At 33.6% G+C, this 15,260-nt stretch overlaps 1 protein-coding gene across 2 annotated transcripts in view; it reads right to left on the reverse strand.

Moving 5' to 3' along the window:
• Positions 1–3,442: 3,442 nt before the first annotated feature.
• The window catches only part of LOC149925386 (uncharacterized), a 34,196-nt gene continuing 22,378 nt past the window's right edge, over positions 3,443–15,260 (reverse strand). The window contains exons 1-5 of one of the 2 annotated variants that reach the window (XM_090160895.1): positions 9,896–10,001; positions 9,787–9,830; positions 7,872–8,375; positions 5,914–6,147; positions 3,443–3,772 (exon numbers count right to left, since the gene is read on the reverse strand). In XM_090160895.1, the coding sequence (XP_090017021.1) occupies positions 3,653–3,772; positions 5,914–6,147; positions 7,872–8,375; positions 9,787–9,822 (894 nt within the window). In that variant the 5' untranslated portion in view covers positions 9,823–9,830; positions 9,896–10,001 and the 3' untranslated portion in view covers positions 3,443–3,652. Of the gene's footprint in view, positions 3,773–5,913; positions 6,148–7,871; positions 8,376–9,786; positions 9,831–9,895; positions 10,002–15,260 lie in introns of those variants that run through there. The other variant, XM_090160894.1, reaches the window with a different exon arrangement.

Raw genomic sequence — 15,260 nt, forward strand, 5'->3', positions numbered from 1 at the left:
GGCTACAGCGGTTAACTTGGATTTCCCAAATAGCCTTGGCTCAAATCGGCACCAGCTTGGCTGGTCCATAAAGTTAATGGCTCAGAGTTTCAACAGGGGTTCACGCTAAACATGTTCCCCTCACTATTTATAAAATTTTGCATAATTCGGATTAGCATAGAGAGGCTTCCGCCACTTAAAAACACATCATTGCCGCGTAATAAAATATTCAAGTTCTGTGAGGTGCTGCTTCCGTCGAAAATTAAACTCACCACTTCTTGTTTGTGACCCTTGTTTGACCTTTTTCCATTACATCAACGATACATTTGGCTAAATCAAGAGTATTTCGTTCAATATAAGGTTATTTTTAATGTTCTACGATATTAAATTTTGATTTGGAAATCCTGTTCTTCAGTTGCAACAACTACAGAATTGGGGTGGTTTTTAAAACCAAATAACAACACTTGGCAAATTAATTTTATATTCTTGGCAAATTAATTTTATATTCTTGGCCAATTAATTTTACATTCTTGGTCAATTAATTTTACATTCGTGGCAATTAATTTTATATTCTTGGAAAATTAATTTTATATTCTTGGAAAATTAATTTTATATTCTTGGCAAATTAATTTTATATTCTTGGCAAAATAATTTTATATTATAAATATTATGGGGCATCGCAAGGTTTCGTAAAAAGGAATAGATTATAAAACTTTGCTGTGGTTTTCTTAAACATTGGCCCAAATTGTCCCGGAAACACTGCTCTTAAAAATATAGTCCCTCTCATTTGACAATCGCTCTCGATATGACGTCACTCGTAAAATTGACTTAATTCGAGTTGGAATTGAGAGCTGGTTCGGACCAGCCCAAAGTAAAACCCCATATATTTTAAATGATGCAATGGCAAGTTGTTTTGCAGAGATATAACGTTGAAACATTCATCAGAGTCTGAGAGTCGTCACATGTTAAATCAAAAAACTAAAGAAAAGCCCTTGGATACTTTTACGTATTGCACAAACAGCAGCTTTTCATATTTTAACTTATTTTTGCTCAATCGAAAAAATTTATGTTTTAAAGCAAGTATCGGCTCTAGGCGAAGTAGCTCTATTTTCAACAGATGTCGCTAGTGTGGAAATCAAAAAAAGATGCTGAAACTACATTTTGACCCAAAAGGTGGGACATAAAAGTATGCTTCGCGTTGATTGGCTCGTTTTTAAATTTGTCAAATGTCAATACCTTCAATTATAGTAATTGTTTACAATATATTTTATATGGGATATGTAATTTAGGTTAAAGTTCACTAACGTAAGTAGAGTAAAAGTGGTCTAAATATAATACTCTATAATGGCTCTCTGACGACATTATTGTTTCGCTATTTTGAATTTTAGCTTCCGTTCCCATTAATAGTTGGCTCCACGCTCTCCACGAAAGTCATTTTTTTCGAAGATTCGGATAGTTTCATGGCCATCTCTAATAACAGGGGCCTTTTCATAATTCAGGTGGCAATGATAGAGCCGCCACTTGCTTTAATTTACGATTAGAATTTGACGTTAAGCCTCGGTCACTAAACGGTGAACGTGTTAAATTCGAGAGACTAGTGCACGAATAACGACTCCGCAAGTTCCTTGCAAATATATGGCAGTTATTGTCCACATTCGTTGGCTTTTGAAATCTCAAGCAAATCGGACCATGTACTACACTAGAGCCGTTTTAAGAAAAGCGACACAAAATTCGTCAACTTGGTCATGCCATTATAAATATGTGCCAATCGACAAAATAGCTTTTAAATTGGCGTGAAGCAGTTGAACTTTTAATGTGAACATAACCAGAAGTAAATGAACCGATGTTATCAGACCGCTATATCTCTCATACTAAGCCCATTTTCCATATGAGATCTCCCTTCATAGCTACACTATCGTAATCTATAGACTAGTCAGCGCCGGCCCTAGGGTAGAGCAAGTGGAGCGGTCGCTCTAGGCGCCAGGTGGAAAGAGGCGCACAATCTCGCTCTACCCTGACCAAGGGCTAGGGCCGGCGCTGAGACTAGTAGGTGATGACGTGTATATCGAATGTGGATACCCACAATTCCCTAGTGCAATTTTTGCCGGGAACTAAAGGGGGTGGAACTCCGATGGATTTTCATCTCGCCCCGTTAAGGAAAATGCCTTTTAAAATTTTGGCCTCTCCTATAACTTTGGTTCATTTACTTCTGATATAACCCATAGTATTTTTGTTGCCTCCAAAAGGTTTCAATATTGTCCGCTCACTCCTAAGGCTTTTGACATTTCCTGGGCAGTTTAGTGGTTTTTAGTCAAATACTCCCAAACCATTTTGGGTCATAAGTAAAGAACACTTTGAAGGATATACTCTATACCTTACGACACTTTGTTGCGAGTACGAAATGATATATTTCTTACAATCGCCACGTATATCGTCTTTAGAATTGTAAATGAAATTAAATTAAAATATTACAAACTTTACTTTGTTAAAATGTTTATTTCAACAATAAATATCACAGAATTTACAAATATGTTGGATCAATTTGAAGGGCCACATCATACAGTTTGGATATCAACGTATTAATCGCGTCAATACAAATAATATTCACGTAACATTCTAAATTTAAATTGATCATACATCAGCTACGAATCGTTTCGTTCAAATAGTTGATCACTTAAATTTCTGTGATCAATTTCCGAAATTAAATTTTGAACTTTACACTGTGGATTCTTCAACCCAAATGTTTCTTATTTACTATTCTTATTCTTATTTGTTAATAAATAACGCAATTATTTATGAAATCCAACTCTGTATAGCTTAGAAGAAAACATAACTGAGGTAAAAATACGGTAACGTATGACCTTCAAAATAAAACAAAAAATTTAACTTAAGTTCTAGGTAACGTTTCTAATATCTATAGTTTAAAAGCCAACCAGTGATTGGTGTGGTTCTGAAAACAATAAAATAAAATCAGTTTAAACAGTATTAATTACGGACTCTTTTGCGTATAAGCCGGCGCAGTATATCGTATATTTTTCACGAGAGATGTGTCTACCGCTGTTAAAATAATTTCTTTCCAAAATTGGCCATTTTTCGATTGCCTAGACACTTCTCTTGTAAAACATTCTTTCCAAAATTTTACCGTTTTTCGATTGCCTAAAAAATTCTTTATTTAAATGTACACTTCTCTTGTAAAACATATATAACTACTTCCGGTAGAACCTATTAAAAGTAACCTTTGAAAATGAACGATTATTTCTGTATAATAATATTAAAATATAAATTAATTAATTAATAGTTTTTATATAATCATACATAATAATGATAATTTAAATTTATGAAAATTTACACGCTCCCGCGCACGCCAAATATAAAATTTATAAAGTTAAATTAACTAACAGAACGTCGACAATCGCAAAACGAGTCTGTTATAAAACTGTTTAAAATCATACGCGGTATCAACAGCACCAACAACACCTAAAAATCATTATCTAAAGAAATTATTGTAGTCTTTTCGCGGGGAATGAAAATCGCGAATCACACGCGCCGTTGACGATAGCATGGCCTCTTTTCTAGAACAGAAGAGATTGATCCGTCTCGTAAAAAATAAATTGGCAGTGTAGAGTAATACTAAAACAAAAAATATCGTCCTCTGCCCTTCGCGATCTTCTCTTTAGCAGTCGACGTTGTACCACCAATCGCAGATTCCTCTTCGCTCGCTGAACATGGTTCCGTTCGGACACAGAAAACTGTGCCTGTGTTGACTGTTTCCGCCTGGACACATGTGCCAAACCTGCAACGAGTAAATTAAGTTCAGCTGGAAGTAGTCCTTTCAGTAACCATATCCTCCATTTGACTGGCACGCGTTCGGACGCTACATAATAGTGCCCAGTGGGAGATTAACTAATAGGCTGAGTAGGCTTAAGCTTATAGGCCTGGAACTTACCAATAGGAATAGGTTATAGCAAGGTCTAAGAGTGTTTGCATTTTAGTTTGGTCGAACTATTTATTAATTGTGTTGCTTGAAAAACGTCCGTTATCAGACCTTACAATTATACAGGGTGATTTAAAAGGTGATGCAAAAATGTTAAGGAGTTTTAGGGGGTGAGTTGATAAGTATGCATGTTTTCCCCCCATTTTCCTACGATGAGTTAAAAGAGCACCAGAGAGCTTCAAATAGTGGCCTACTAGACCCTGGAAGTAGGCTGCAACCATTGAATTGGGAATAGTACCACTAGAATGACATAGGGGCGTTCGGGAGTCGTGGTTTCGCGAAACAAATTCTGAAATTTTGTGTCGGCGCACTCAGCCGTCAACTCTATCATTTTATGGGTGGCGCCATCTCTCACTTTCAAATACATTAGTACTATTAATTCAATTGTGTAGGACATAGTTCCCACCGCTAACAGCAGATGGCGCCACCAACAAGTGATAGAGTTATCATTAAAAAAAAATGTTTCGTGGAAGGCAGATTGAAATTGTCATTCTAGCGGTACTATTCCCAATTCAATGGCTGCAACAAGCGCAAAACCAAGCAGCAGGGACTTCAAATACTATTTAAGTTTACTTTTCTACGCTGGTTACCTCGATTTGTTTACCAAGTCCTTTTTCACTTATCACACGAACCCAAACCTCAATGTTCGCATTTTCCTGCGGCTTGGTTTTGCACTTGTTGCAGCCTACTTCCAGGGACTAGTAGGCCAAACTTTGAAGCTCTCTGGCTCTCATTTAACTCATCGTAGGAAAAAGGGAGAAAAACAGGCATACTTCTCAACTCACCCCTACAGCTCTTTTGAAAAAACACCCTTTATATATTCAACATAATTTCTAAAACGTCACCTTCTTGTCTTAAGAATATCAACCTAAGAATAAATTCAGGTACCTAAGGCCACCGTCGCATACTTTGTAGCGAAAGTCTTTCGCTACAAAGTATGCGGCGGTGGGCTTTCGCCGAAAGCTCGTTTGCTTGTTGATTTTTCATGACACTCTTTTAAACAAAGGATCGCCATTTTGTAATGAAAAAGAAGATGAATTTAAGCTACTATGTACGCGAAGATAGTACAAGAAGCTAGTGCTGTACTCCCGTGCTCGTGGTACTTAATAAACCTAGATATAATGGTGAGTTCCTTCAACGATCAGGTATGCTCTAGGAAAGTTATTGCTCTTAAATCACTCTCAAAAATCTAGAATTGGAACGCGTTGTGATTCGAGAGCTCTCTCTGAACGTAAAATAAATTTACCATTAAAGGTCGGGCCAAACTCCTGAACTTTTCGATATTTTGGGGAACGACAGTGTGGACAGCTTTACCGATGGCTCAGACGGTTCTCAGATAATCAGGTAGGCTAATACCCAAGGATCTAAAATCAGCTTGGCTAATAACCAAGGCACCACCTTAGGCCTAAGTCATCAAGCGACTTTTAAAGCCTTTAATTCAAGTGGCCGGGTTACAACGCGTAGGATGGTGGTGGCCAGCTTTTCATGCCACGCGAGCCAACAGCTCCCTACACTAACTATTACCGTTAACCTCTATCTTATGGTCAAGTCATCGAGCGATTTTTAATGCCTAAATTTAGGGTTACATTGCGTAGGAGGGTGGTGGAAATCTCTTATTGCCACGCTAGGCAAAACATCCCTACAATTATTATTACACTTAACATCTACGAATTTTTATGGAAAGGGGAAACTAAAAAACTCAGTGTCACAAACCCTTTAACAAGGGGTGGAGGACAACTGGAATTCTGGAATAGAAGTTACAAAGTAAACGTCCAAGAAAGAGGTAAGCTACAATAGGCAGAGCAGTCTGAGTGGTCACTCAAGCTGTCCAAGCTGTAAAACATTGCAGCACAGACGAAGAGGGCTAGAAATTCGCTCTGTTCTCGAACTTCTCGGTCTTTGAGCTCGGTTGAAAAATGAGATCTTTGGATGACAAATACCTGACATCTGGATTCGGGATCGGCGTACATTCCAGGATTTTCACGTTCCGAACAAGTGAATGTGGTCAGAGGGATTTTCTCGTAAGCTGGGAAGTCGATATCTGGAAGGCCTTTCTTGTGGAAAGTGCGGTATCGACCAGAGGGTGTCTTCCGAATCAGTTTCTTTCTCGATTTGTTCTTGTACCTTCTCACCGTTGCGAGGTCTTCGTCGCCAGCGTCATTGGTGAATTTCACCTGCAAAACCTTTCATTTGTTGAGGATAGTACAGAGGTTACGCGAAATCATGAAATTTAAGTGACGCGAGTTCTACTGCTATAATTTTCTGCTTTAAGGTGGAAGACTACAGTGGTCATTGTCTAGATTCGCGCTATTTCAAGCTGTTTTATTTTGGTGTTTTAACTTATAAAATTAATATATATGTGTAGAACACCCTCTTGTTTAGTGCTTAAAATAATTTTGACAATTTAATTATTACGTTTTAATTTGGACCCCCGGAGCTAAACAAGTTGGGCAACTATTAATATTATAATTATCAAAATTAGTTTAAGCACTAGAGGAAGGTTCAGCCTATTAATAAAAATACATTTCGATTGTGTAATTATTAAAACTAAAACGTTCAGCTTGAACGAAAAAGAGGTGTTTACTATAGTCTTCCCCCTTAAGACGGGATACTGTTTGTGACGTAAGATCTTAGCCAATATATTTTTGAAGCAGAACGTTTCTTGATAATTTGGTTGAAAGTGGGACATCTTACTTGATTTATGAAACTTATGGAGCAACGATATCCAATTGTCTTGGGTCTAAACTCCTCTCATAATCCAAAGTCATTTAAAAACGCAAGACCATCGATATTAATGCTTCCAGCTATAGATTTTACACATCTTCCGATTAAAGTACTTTCGAAATTATAAGCATTGTTTATTTTTATTTTCTTCCACAAGATTGTATATTTACTAAACGTATGATATCAGGATTGGTTAGGTGGGCGAATATAAAAAATAAACTAGATCTGACTAACTGATTATCTTCAGACATTTGAAAATTACGACATGAATAACCTGATCAGTTGGCCGTTCGAAACATTAACCGAAATGGCTTTATTATTCACGTAATAGCTAATTTAATCTAATCCAATTTTAACCCTACTCTAGCTTAACCGAACCTTAACCTATCCTTACTCTAGCCTAACCTAACCTAACCTATCCTTACTCTAACCTAACCTATCCTTACCTACCTCTAACCTAACCTATCCTTACCTAACTCTAACCTAACCTATCCTTACCTAACTCTAACCTTACCTATATCCTTACCTAACTCTAACCTAACCTATATCCTTACCTAACTCTAACCTAACCTATATCCTTACCTAACTCTAACCTAACCTATATTATTACCTAACTCTAACCTAACCTATATTATTACCTAACTCTAACCTTAACAACACTTTCCTAAATTAAACTAACACAGCAAATTCTTTTAGTTAGCTTGTAATTATTTTTTTCTGGATTTTTCATCATTGGTTTAAAAATAATTCAGGATATTTTGATTGATTTTGGAAAATCCGAACAGGAAACGTTTTTGAGGATCTAAGATAAAATTTTAGAAAACCTTAAAATTAAAAAAGTAATTGACCGTACAAAAATATAATCGAATTTGCCTGCTCGTTATTTTCAAAGTTATACCAACTTCGTGTGTTTTTCCGTCAAATTGTTCAAAAGATAGACTGAGGTCAAGATAAGGATCGTGGTCAAAATTCGTAAAATCATCTGTATATCAAAAACGACTGATGGATTTTTCTGGAGTTTTCGATAAATTGAAAAAAAAAAAACGTTCTACTTTTCTAAGAATCTTTAGAGTCACGAGTTTGACAGATAATTTGTAATGGGGCAATATTTATAGAGCTAGGGAATAGGGATTTGTTTCTCTCAAAATAACTTGAAATAAAAATGAAATGTGACCTTGCTTCTCCTTGTGAATGAGCCTAGAGCCTGAAGATCCATTTTAAAAGCTAGGATGTCCGCTGGGGCTTCGGTAGTTGGCTTGAATGTCAAAGAAGGCTTGGGTACAAAACCGTCCAAACTGTACATGGCTGGTCTGGATGGTTTTGGTTTGCGCAGCTTCAAGAGAGGTTTGTTCGTCGTGGATGGCGCTTTCGGTGGCCGAAATCGTCTGGACGAAGCCCTCCTTCTCAAGGGCCATGCGACGAAATGTCTGTCGTCCGTTGAACTGCTGTCGAGGATTTCTTCGGATTTGGCTTTCTTCGTGGTTGCATTTGGACTTTCTGTCGTGGTCGAGGTCGGTGTGGTCGTAGACGAGGTATCTTCCGATGTGGCCAATACTTCCGTGTAATTCGAGACGGTAGTGACGCTTTCTGCCGTAGTGGTTCTCAATCGCAACCTGGGTTTCCGTAACAGGATGGTCAGTCGTTGCGGCTTGCCGATGTTAGGCCTTGAAGTTGAATTCTGAAATGAAAGTTTTAGAAACTCACCTACACAAACTCGACCTAATATATAAGCGTGTATTTATCATTTCTAGAAAACCATAATAAGTATAACAACTTGGCTTTTTTTTGTGAAGGTTAGACCTATTGATTCGAATAAGTCATGACGGGAAGATATAGCGAGATCCACGAGTGAGATTATTCAAAAACTCTCTAATAAGATTAATTTTTATAATTGTTGAATTATTAATCAATTTAATTTTTAAATTTTACGTCGTTAGGCGTAATAATAAAACGAGAATTACACATTCGCGTTTTGCCAGGAAATGTATGCCAATAGACGCCTCAATAAAATATCTTAAAGGAAATTGTCAAGAAGTAATATATCCGTAAGCCAGGACTTGCAAGTTACAGTTTATACAGACCAAATAAAAAGTCATACGAACGTTTTTGTTTAATTAAAATTATCATAATATAAGCGAACGATGCAAAAATTATATTTAAATGCAAGTATCATTATTTATAAAGTCCAATTTACGAATAACGATCAGGAAAAACTAATATCGTCTGCTTTAGCCGCTACATATCTAGGTTTCAATAGCGAATCAAAGGGGGCGTAGTGACAGTTTTCGGTCGCGATATTCCACCCTACGTGCCGGAAAAGCCGGAATCACTGGATGAAATATTCGCCAGGCTAGCTAGAGAAGAACTAAAATCAATACTCAAGCCAAAACGAAGTCAAGTTGGTTCGACATTAACTTTATAAATACAATTAGTTCCTTCATTTTTTTTAATGTACACCATCAGATAACAGCCTTGCGAAATTGCCTTCAAATCGACAGGTTCTATAGCAGTTTTGTTTTTCAATATTCCGGAAGTTAAATTAGTAGTAAGTGATCGTCATTCACGAATTACAAGATTAGCACTTTCACTTTAAACTGCTAATTTAACTTCCCGAATATTGAAAAACAAAACTGCTAGAACCTGTCGATTTGAAGGCAATTTCGCACCTGTTATCTGATGGTGTACATCTCCCACTTAATAAATGTCATTTTTAGCACTTCGTAGTTCGACTGCCGCCATTCTAACAGTAAATTCATGTGTAAATTGCGCATAAATGGACACTAAAATGGCAAATTACGTGGACACACGCCTCTTCTCCTGCCCGACTTGTATGCACGTTTTTAGATGCAAGTCGGCACGGGTTCCCGTTTATAGAATGAGCTAAAATTTATTATGAATGCAAAATGTGTCATAATAAACATAATTAAATGGTATGCGTTGATTTTTTTTGACTTTCGAAAAATAAGGGACACCCTAGCGTCCAGGCTCTATGTATTAATACTTCTTAGCGAATCACTGAATGGGTTTTATTGAATCATCTATTACCATGTACGAAGCATCATAAATTATGTCTTAGGAAATGTTCTTACCTGTCTTTGCATTTGGCTTTCATTTGGCGCTGTCATGACGCAACCTGCCAAAAAACAGAACGTTCTTTTCACATCAAAGAATTTTAAAACGTAAACAGATGGGGTCTACCCTTTGAGCATTCAACTTAGCGGTCAAAATAACGTTGAGATAACACCATAATACATTCTACTATAAATTATGTTTCCGCTTATAAAATGGTATTTACCGGGTTATCAGACTCCTTTGTTTCGGAACCCCTACAACCTTTATATTAATCGTAACCAGGATGTTACGCCTTTACAATGAAAATACTTATATAACCTTATCTACACCCCGAGATCTTTTAAATGTTAATTATAAATTTTTAACTTATGCCCAACCCTTGTATATAAGATACGTTTTTTATTCATTTTATATCACAAACAATTGTATTTAAAACTTTCGTGTAAAAAATTGCAAGCATTACCTCATGAATAATATCATAAGTAATATAACAAAATAAGTATGGCATTTATTATCCTATTTAAAATTTGTTGTACCATGGTTGAATACCATTTAAAATTTGTTGTACCATGGTTGAATACCATTTATTATCCTATTTAAAATTTGTTGTACCATGGTTGAATACCATTTAAAATTTGTTGTACCATGGTTGAATACCATTTAAAATTTGTTGTACCATGGTTGAATACCATTTAAAATTTGTTGTACCATGGTTGAATACCATTTAAAATTTGTTGTACCATGGTTGAATACCATTTAAAATTTGTTGTACCATGGTTGAATACCATTCAAAATTTGTTGTACCATGGTTGAATACTATTTAAAATTTGTTGTACCATGGTTTAATACTATTTAAAATTTGTTGTACAATGGTTGAATACTATTTAAAATTTGTTCTACAATGGTTAAATACTATCTAAAATTTGTTGTACCATGGTTGAATACCATTTAAAATTTGTTGTACCATGGTTGAATACCATTCAAAATTTGTTGTACCATGGTTTAATACTATTTAAAATTTGTTGTACAATGGTTAAATACTATCTAAAATTTGTTGTACCATGGTTGAATACTATTTAAAAATTGTTGTACCATGGATGAATACTATTTAAAATTTGTTGTACCATGGTTGAATACTATTTAAAATTTATGTTACCATGGTTGAATACTATTTAAAATTTATGTTACCATGGTTGAATACTATTTAAAATTTCTTTTACCATGGATGAATTCTATTTAAAATTTCTTTTCTCATAATTGAATTATATTTAAAATTTCTTTTACCATGGATGAATCCTATTTAAAATTTATTTTCTCATAATTGAATTATATTTAAAATTTCTTTAACCATGGATGAATTCTATTTAAAATTTCTTTTCTCATAATTGAATTATATTTAAAATTTCTTTTACCATGGTTGAATCCTATTTAAAATTTCTTTTCTCATAATTGAATTATATTTAAAATTTCTTTTACCATGGATTAATTCTATTTAAAATTTCTTTTACCATGGATGAATCCTATTTAAAATTTCTTTTCTCATAATTGAATTATATTTAAAATTTATTTTACCATGGATGAATCCTAATTAAAATTTCTTTTCTCATAATTGAATTATACTTTAAATTTCTTTTACCATGGATGAATTCTATTTAAAATTTCTTTTCTCATAATTGAATTATATTTAAAATTTCTTTTACCATGGATGAATCCTATTTCAAATTTCTTTTCTCATAATTGAATTATATTTAAAATTTCTTTTACCAAGGTTGAATCATATTTAAAATTTCTTTTATCATAATTGAATTATATTTAAAATTTCTTTTACCATGGATGAATCCTATTTCAAATTTCTTTTCTCATAATTGAATTATATTTAAAATTTCTTTTACCAAGGTTGAATCATATTTAAAATTTCTTTTCTCATAATTGAATTATATTTAAAATTTCTTTTCTCATAATTGAATTATATTTAAAATTTCTTTTCTCATAATTGAATTATATTTAAAATTTCTTTTCTCATAATTGAATTCTATTTAAAATTTTAATTTCCCGACGATATTTTTTAACTGAAATATATTAACTGAAATCGTATGACATAATAATATTGATTATGACAATACTTTTACAAAAAAAAAGATGAACTGAGCTGGAGGCATGATACTCCGGTGGTCCTTCAACTAAATGATCAATCTTTTTTCATTTAACAAAGATGCTTACTTTAAATAATGTTAAATCGTGATTAACTGATAATAGAGTTATTAGATCTTTTTCCTGCAAGAACTGGTAGAAACGTATAAGCCGAAATATATATTGAAGAACTAAATGGCTCGAAGCGGCGGAAGTGAAGTTAAACGAGGAAATGCACGCTGAATATGATTAAAAATTTATTTATTTTAAAAGCGGCTTGTTAAAAGAGGCTCGTTATGTCATTATCCTGCCCTCTCGATATAAATAGGATTAAAATACCTCTTTCTTTACGTTTATTTAAACTGTGTATATTTATCAGAAACATAATATTCATAATTATATTAAATCGATAATCATTTATTTCGAAGGTGTTTCTGCGACGGTGTTTATTTTATTTCTAAGTTTTGTGTACATTTATCAAAAGCGTAATAATATGGATTTAGATGATTATTTAATTTGATGTAGTATGTGTAAATTTCGAAGTTGTTTTAGGGAAAACATTAGCTCATTTTTATTTAAATAAATATCCTAGGTTTAATTAACGCTTTAGTATTTCCGAAAGATTTGGTAAATGTTCGTACAAATTATGGCTGTTGAAGGGCCACACCGCCGTTTGAATTTGAGCTGTTTCACGCGCTAGTTTCCAGAATAGTATTGGTCGTATTTTGCTGCAACGTGCTAAATTTGGGCAAAATTTTTAAAAAGATAAATTATTTATCAAACCTAATTACCTTTAATGAGACCTGGTTTTAAAGTGAATATACAATTAGTGGACGCATAAATTGTATATTTTTATAATCATTGTGCTATTGAAAATGTTACCATGGAAACGAAATATCGTGGACTGCCAAAGACAGAAACGCCCAAGCAATTTAGCTCGTTTTCAAAATCCGTTCCACTAATTTACATTAGCCTTCTTAAAAATTGATGACGCGTTTTTAGTCACGGAGATGGAAGCGACGTAATTTACATAACATCCTTTGAAAAAGATTTCATTAAAGAAAATGGCTTACTTATGATGGATTACGTTACATATGATATATCGTATTGGTAAAAATCTGTGTATTCGTGACTTTAGTATCGCGATTTTTAGCACAATATTGATTGATCAAGCTGCCCAATAATTTTTTGTTGTAATCAAAGAATAATATCTTTGTCAGCAGATGAAAGATTCAGCCAGAATCATGAAAATCGCAACGTCTTCTATCTCTATTTCTTCGAATTTTTTTAATAATACAAGGTTTTCAACTGATGGCACATTATTATTTTCTCTAATATCTATTTCTAGTTTATGGAGGATGGCTATATTGAGACGGTCCTCTGGTACCATAGTCTGGGAATTAAGTACCCCCTGTGCCTCCTCCCCTGGCTACACCACTGGTAGAAACACTAAGAATCGTTTAAAAACCTTAATAGCAATTGGTGTAAATTTTAAAAACCACAATAGTAATTAGTGTAAATTTTAAAAACTTTAAAAACAAATGGTGTAACCTTTAAAAACAAATTTTGTAAATTTTAAAAACCGTAATAGCCATTGGTGTAAATTTTAAAAACCACAATAGTAATTAGTGTAAATTAAAACCAAATGGTGTAAATTTTAAAAACCGCAAATGGTGTAAATTGTAAAAATCGTAATAGCAATCGGTGTAAATTTTAAAAACCCTAATAGCAATTGGTGTAAATTTTAAAAACCGTAATAGCAATCGGTGTCAATTTTAAAAACCGTAATAGCAATTGGTGTAAATTTTAAAAACCGTAATAGCAATCGGTGTAAATTTTAAAAACCGTAATAGCAATTGGTGTAAATTGGACGTCATATTCTAAAATTAAATTTCATTTTATAAGTGCATCACTGCCACCTATTGTAGGAAAAAAGATATGGTTTTGGAAGGCGAAATTGAAATGTGAGAGGCGTGATGATCAGAAACATAAATTGTCCGTTAAATCGCTGTTCTCCATTAAAATCAAATCAAGCGCACGATTTTTGTCGAACAGCGCGTATTATCTAAAACACAGATTTCACTTCTGTATTTCCCATAATCCGAGATGTGAGATTATTTGAACAATCCCGTTAGTGAGCCGGAAATTCGAGCTGGATTGAACATTAAGTGGGCTATTCCATTTTTTAATGAGGCGTGGAGCCGTAGGCTAATAACAAATGACGTCGAATTACGAAGCCCCGAGATTGTTGAGGTTGATGGCTTCGAGTGGCTTCCAGAACATGCCTTCACGAACAATTAAACAATATTGCTACCCAATTTCGACGCTTTATTCTTCCATAAGCAGTGTTTTCAATCTTCAACTGAATGTACTACGAATAAAAGACACTTTTGTATAGAGTTATAGAATTTTATATTATAGTAGCTGTATACCATTTACATACTCGACAACATTTAAATTTTAGTGTTATACAAAGTATTATTTAATGTAATATATAATTGGTTATTATTTTATGTTTTATTGCATTATTGGGCATTCTATTGCATTAGATTGCATTATATTGCATAATAATGCATAAGATTGCATTATATTGTACTAGATTGCATTACAGGGCATTATATTGCATTATATTGTATAAAAGGGCATTATATTGCATTATAGGGCATTATCTTGGATTAGATTACATTATAGGGAATTAGATTAGAGGTCGGTAACGGTTAATCATTATCCATGTTTAAATTGATTTTTTTCGGGAAAAAATGTAAACAAAGAAATTTACCGGTTAATATTTTGGAAAATGATAAAAAACATGTATTATTCGTAAAATTTGAGCTTCGAAAAAAACGTCGTTTTTCCGATTAATTTTACAAATATATAAAAAAATTAATCGGATAATACAGAAATATAAATTACTTGATAAAAAAGTTTTACGAATAATTTTTAGAGCTTTATCTATTGAATAAAAGTGAACCATCCCCGACCTCTAAATTAGATTGCATTAGATTGCATTATAGGGCATTAGATTGCATTTTAGGGCATTATAGGGCATTAGATTGCACTATAGGGCATTCGATTGCATTTTAGGACATTAAATTGCATTAGATTGCATTACAGGGCATTAGATTGCATTATAGGGCATTGCATTATAAAACATTGCATTTATTACATTACATTACTTTACATTAAACATATTAGTTACATTACATTAAAAATATCATTTGTCTTGTAAGAATACAATGGCCAATTATTCAATTTGAAAAATGATGAAATTCAACGTAATTAGGCGATCTTTTTTACACCATTTGAGGCTTAATAAAAACTAAAGTCAACGATTAGAATATTAATGAATAATCTTTTTACG

This window comes from Leiobunum rupestre, chromosome 10, assembly GCF_980474605.1.
Source record: "Leiobunum rupestre chromosome 10, qqLeiRupe1.1.hap1, whole genome shotgun sequence".
Lineage (NCBI taxonomy): Eukaryota > Metazoa > Arthropoda > Arachnida > Opiliones > Sclerosomatidae > Leiobunum > Leiobunum rupestre.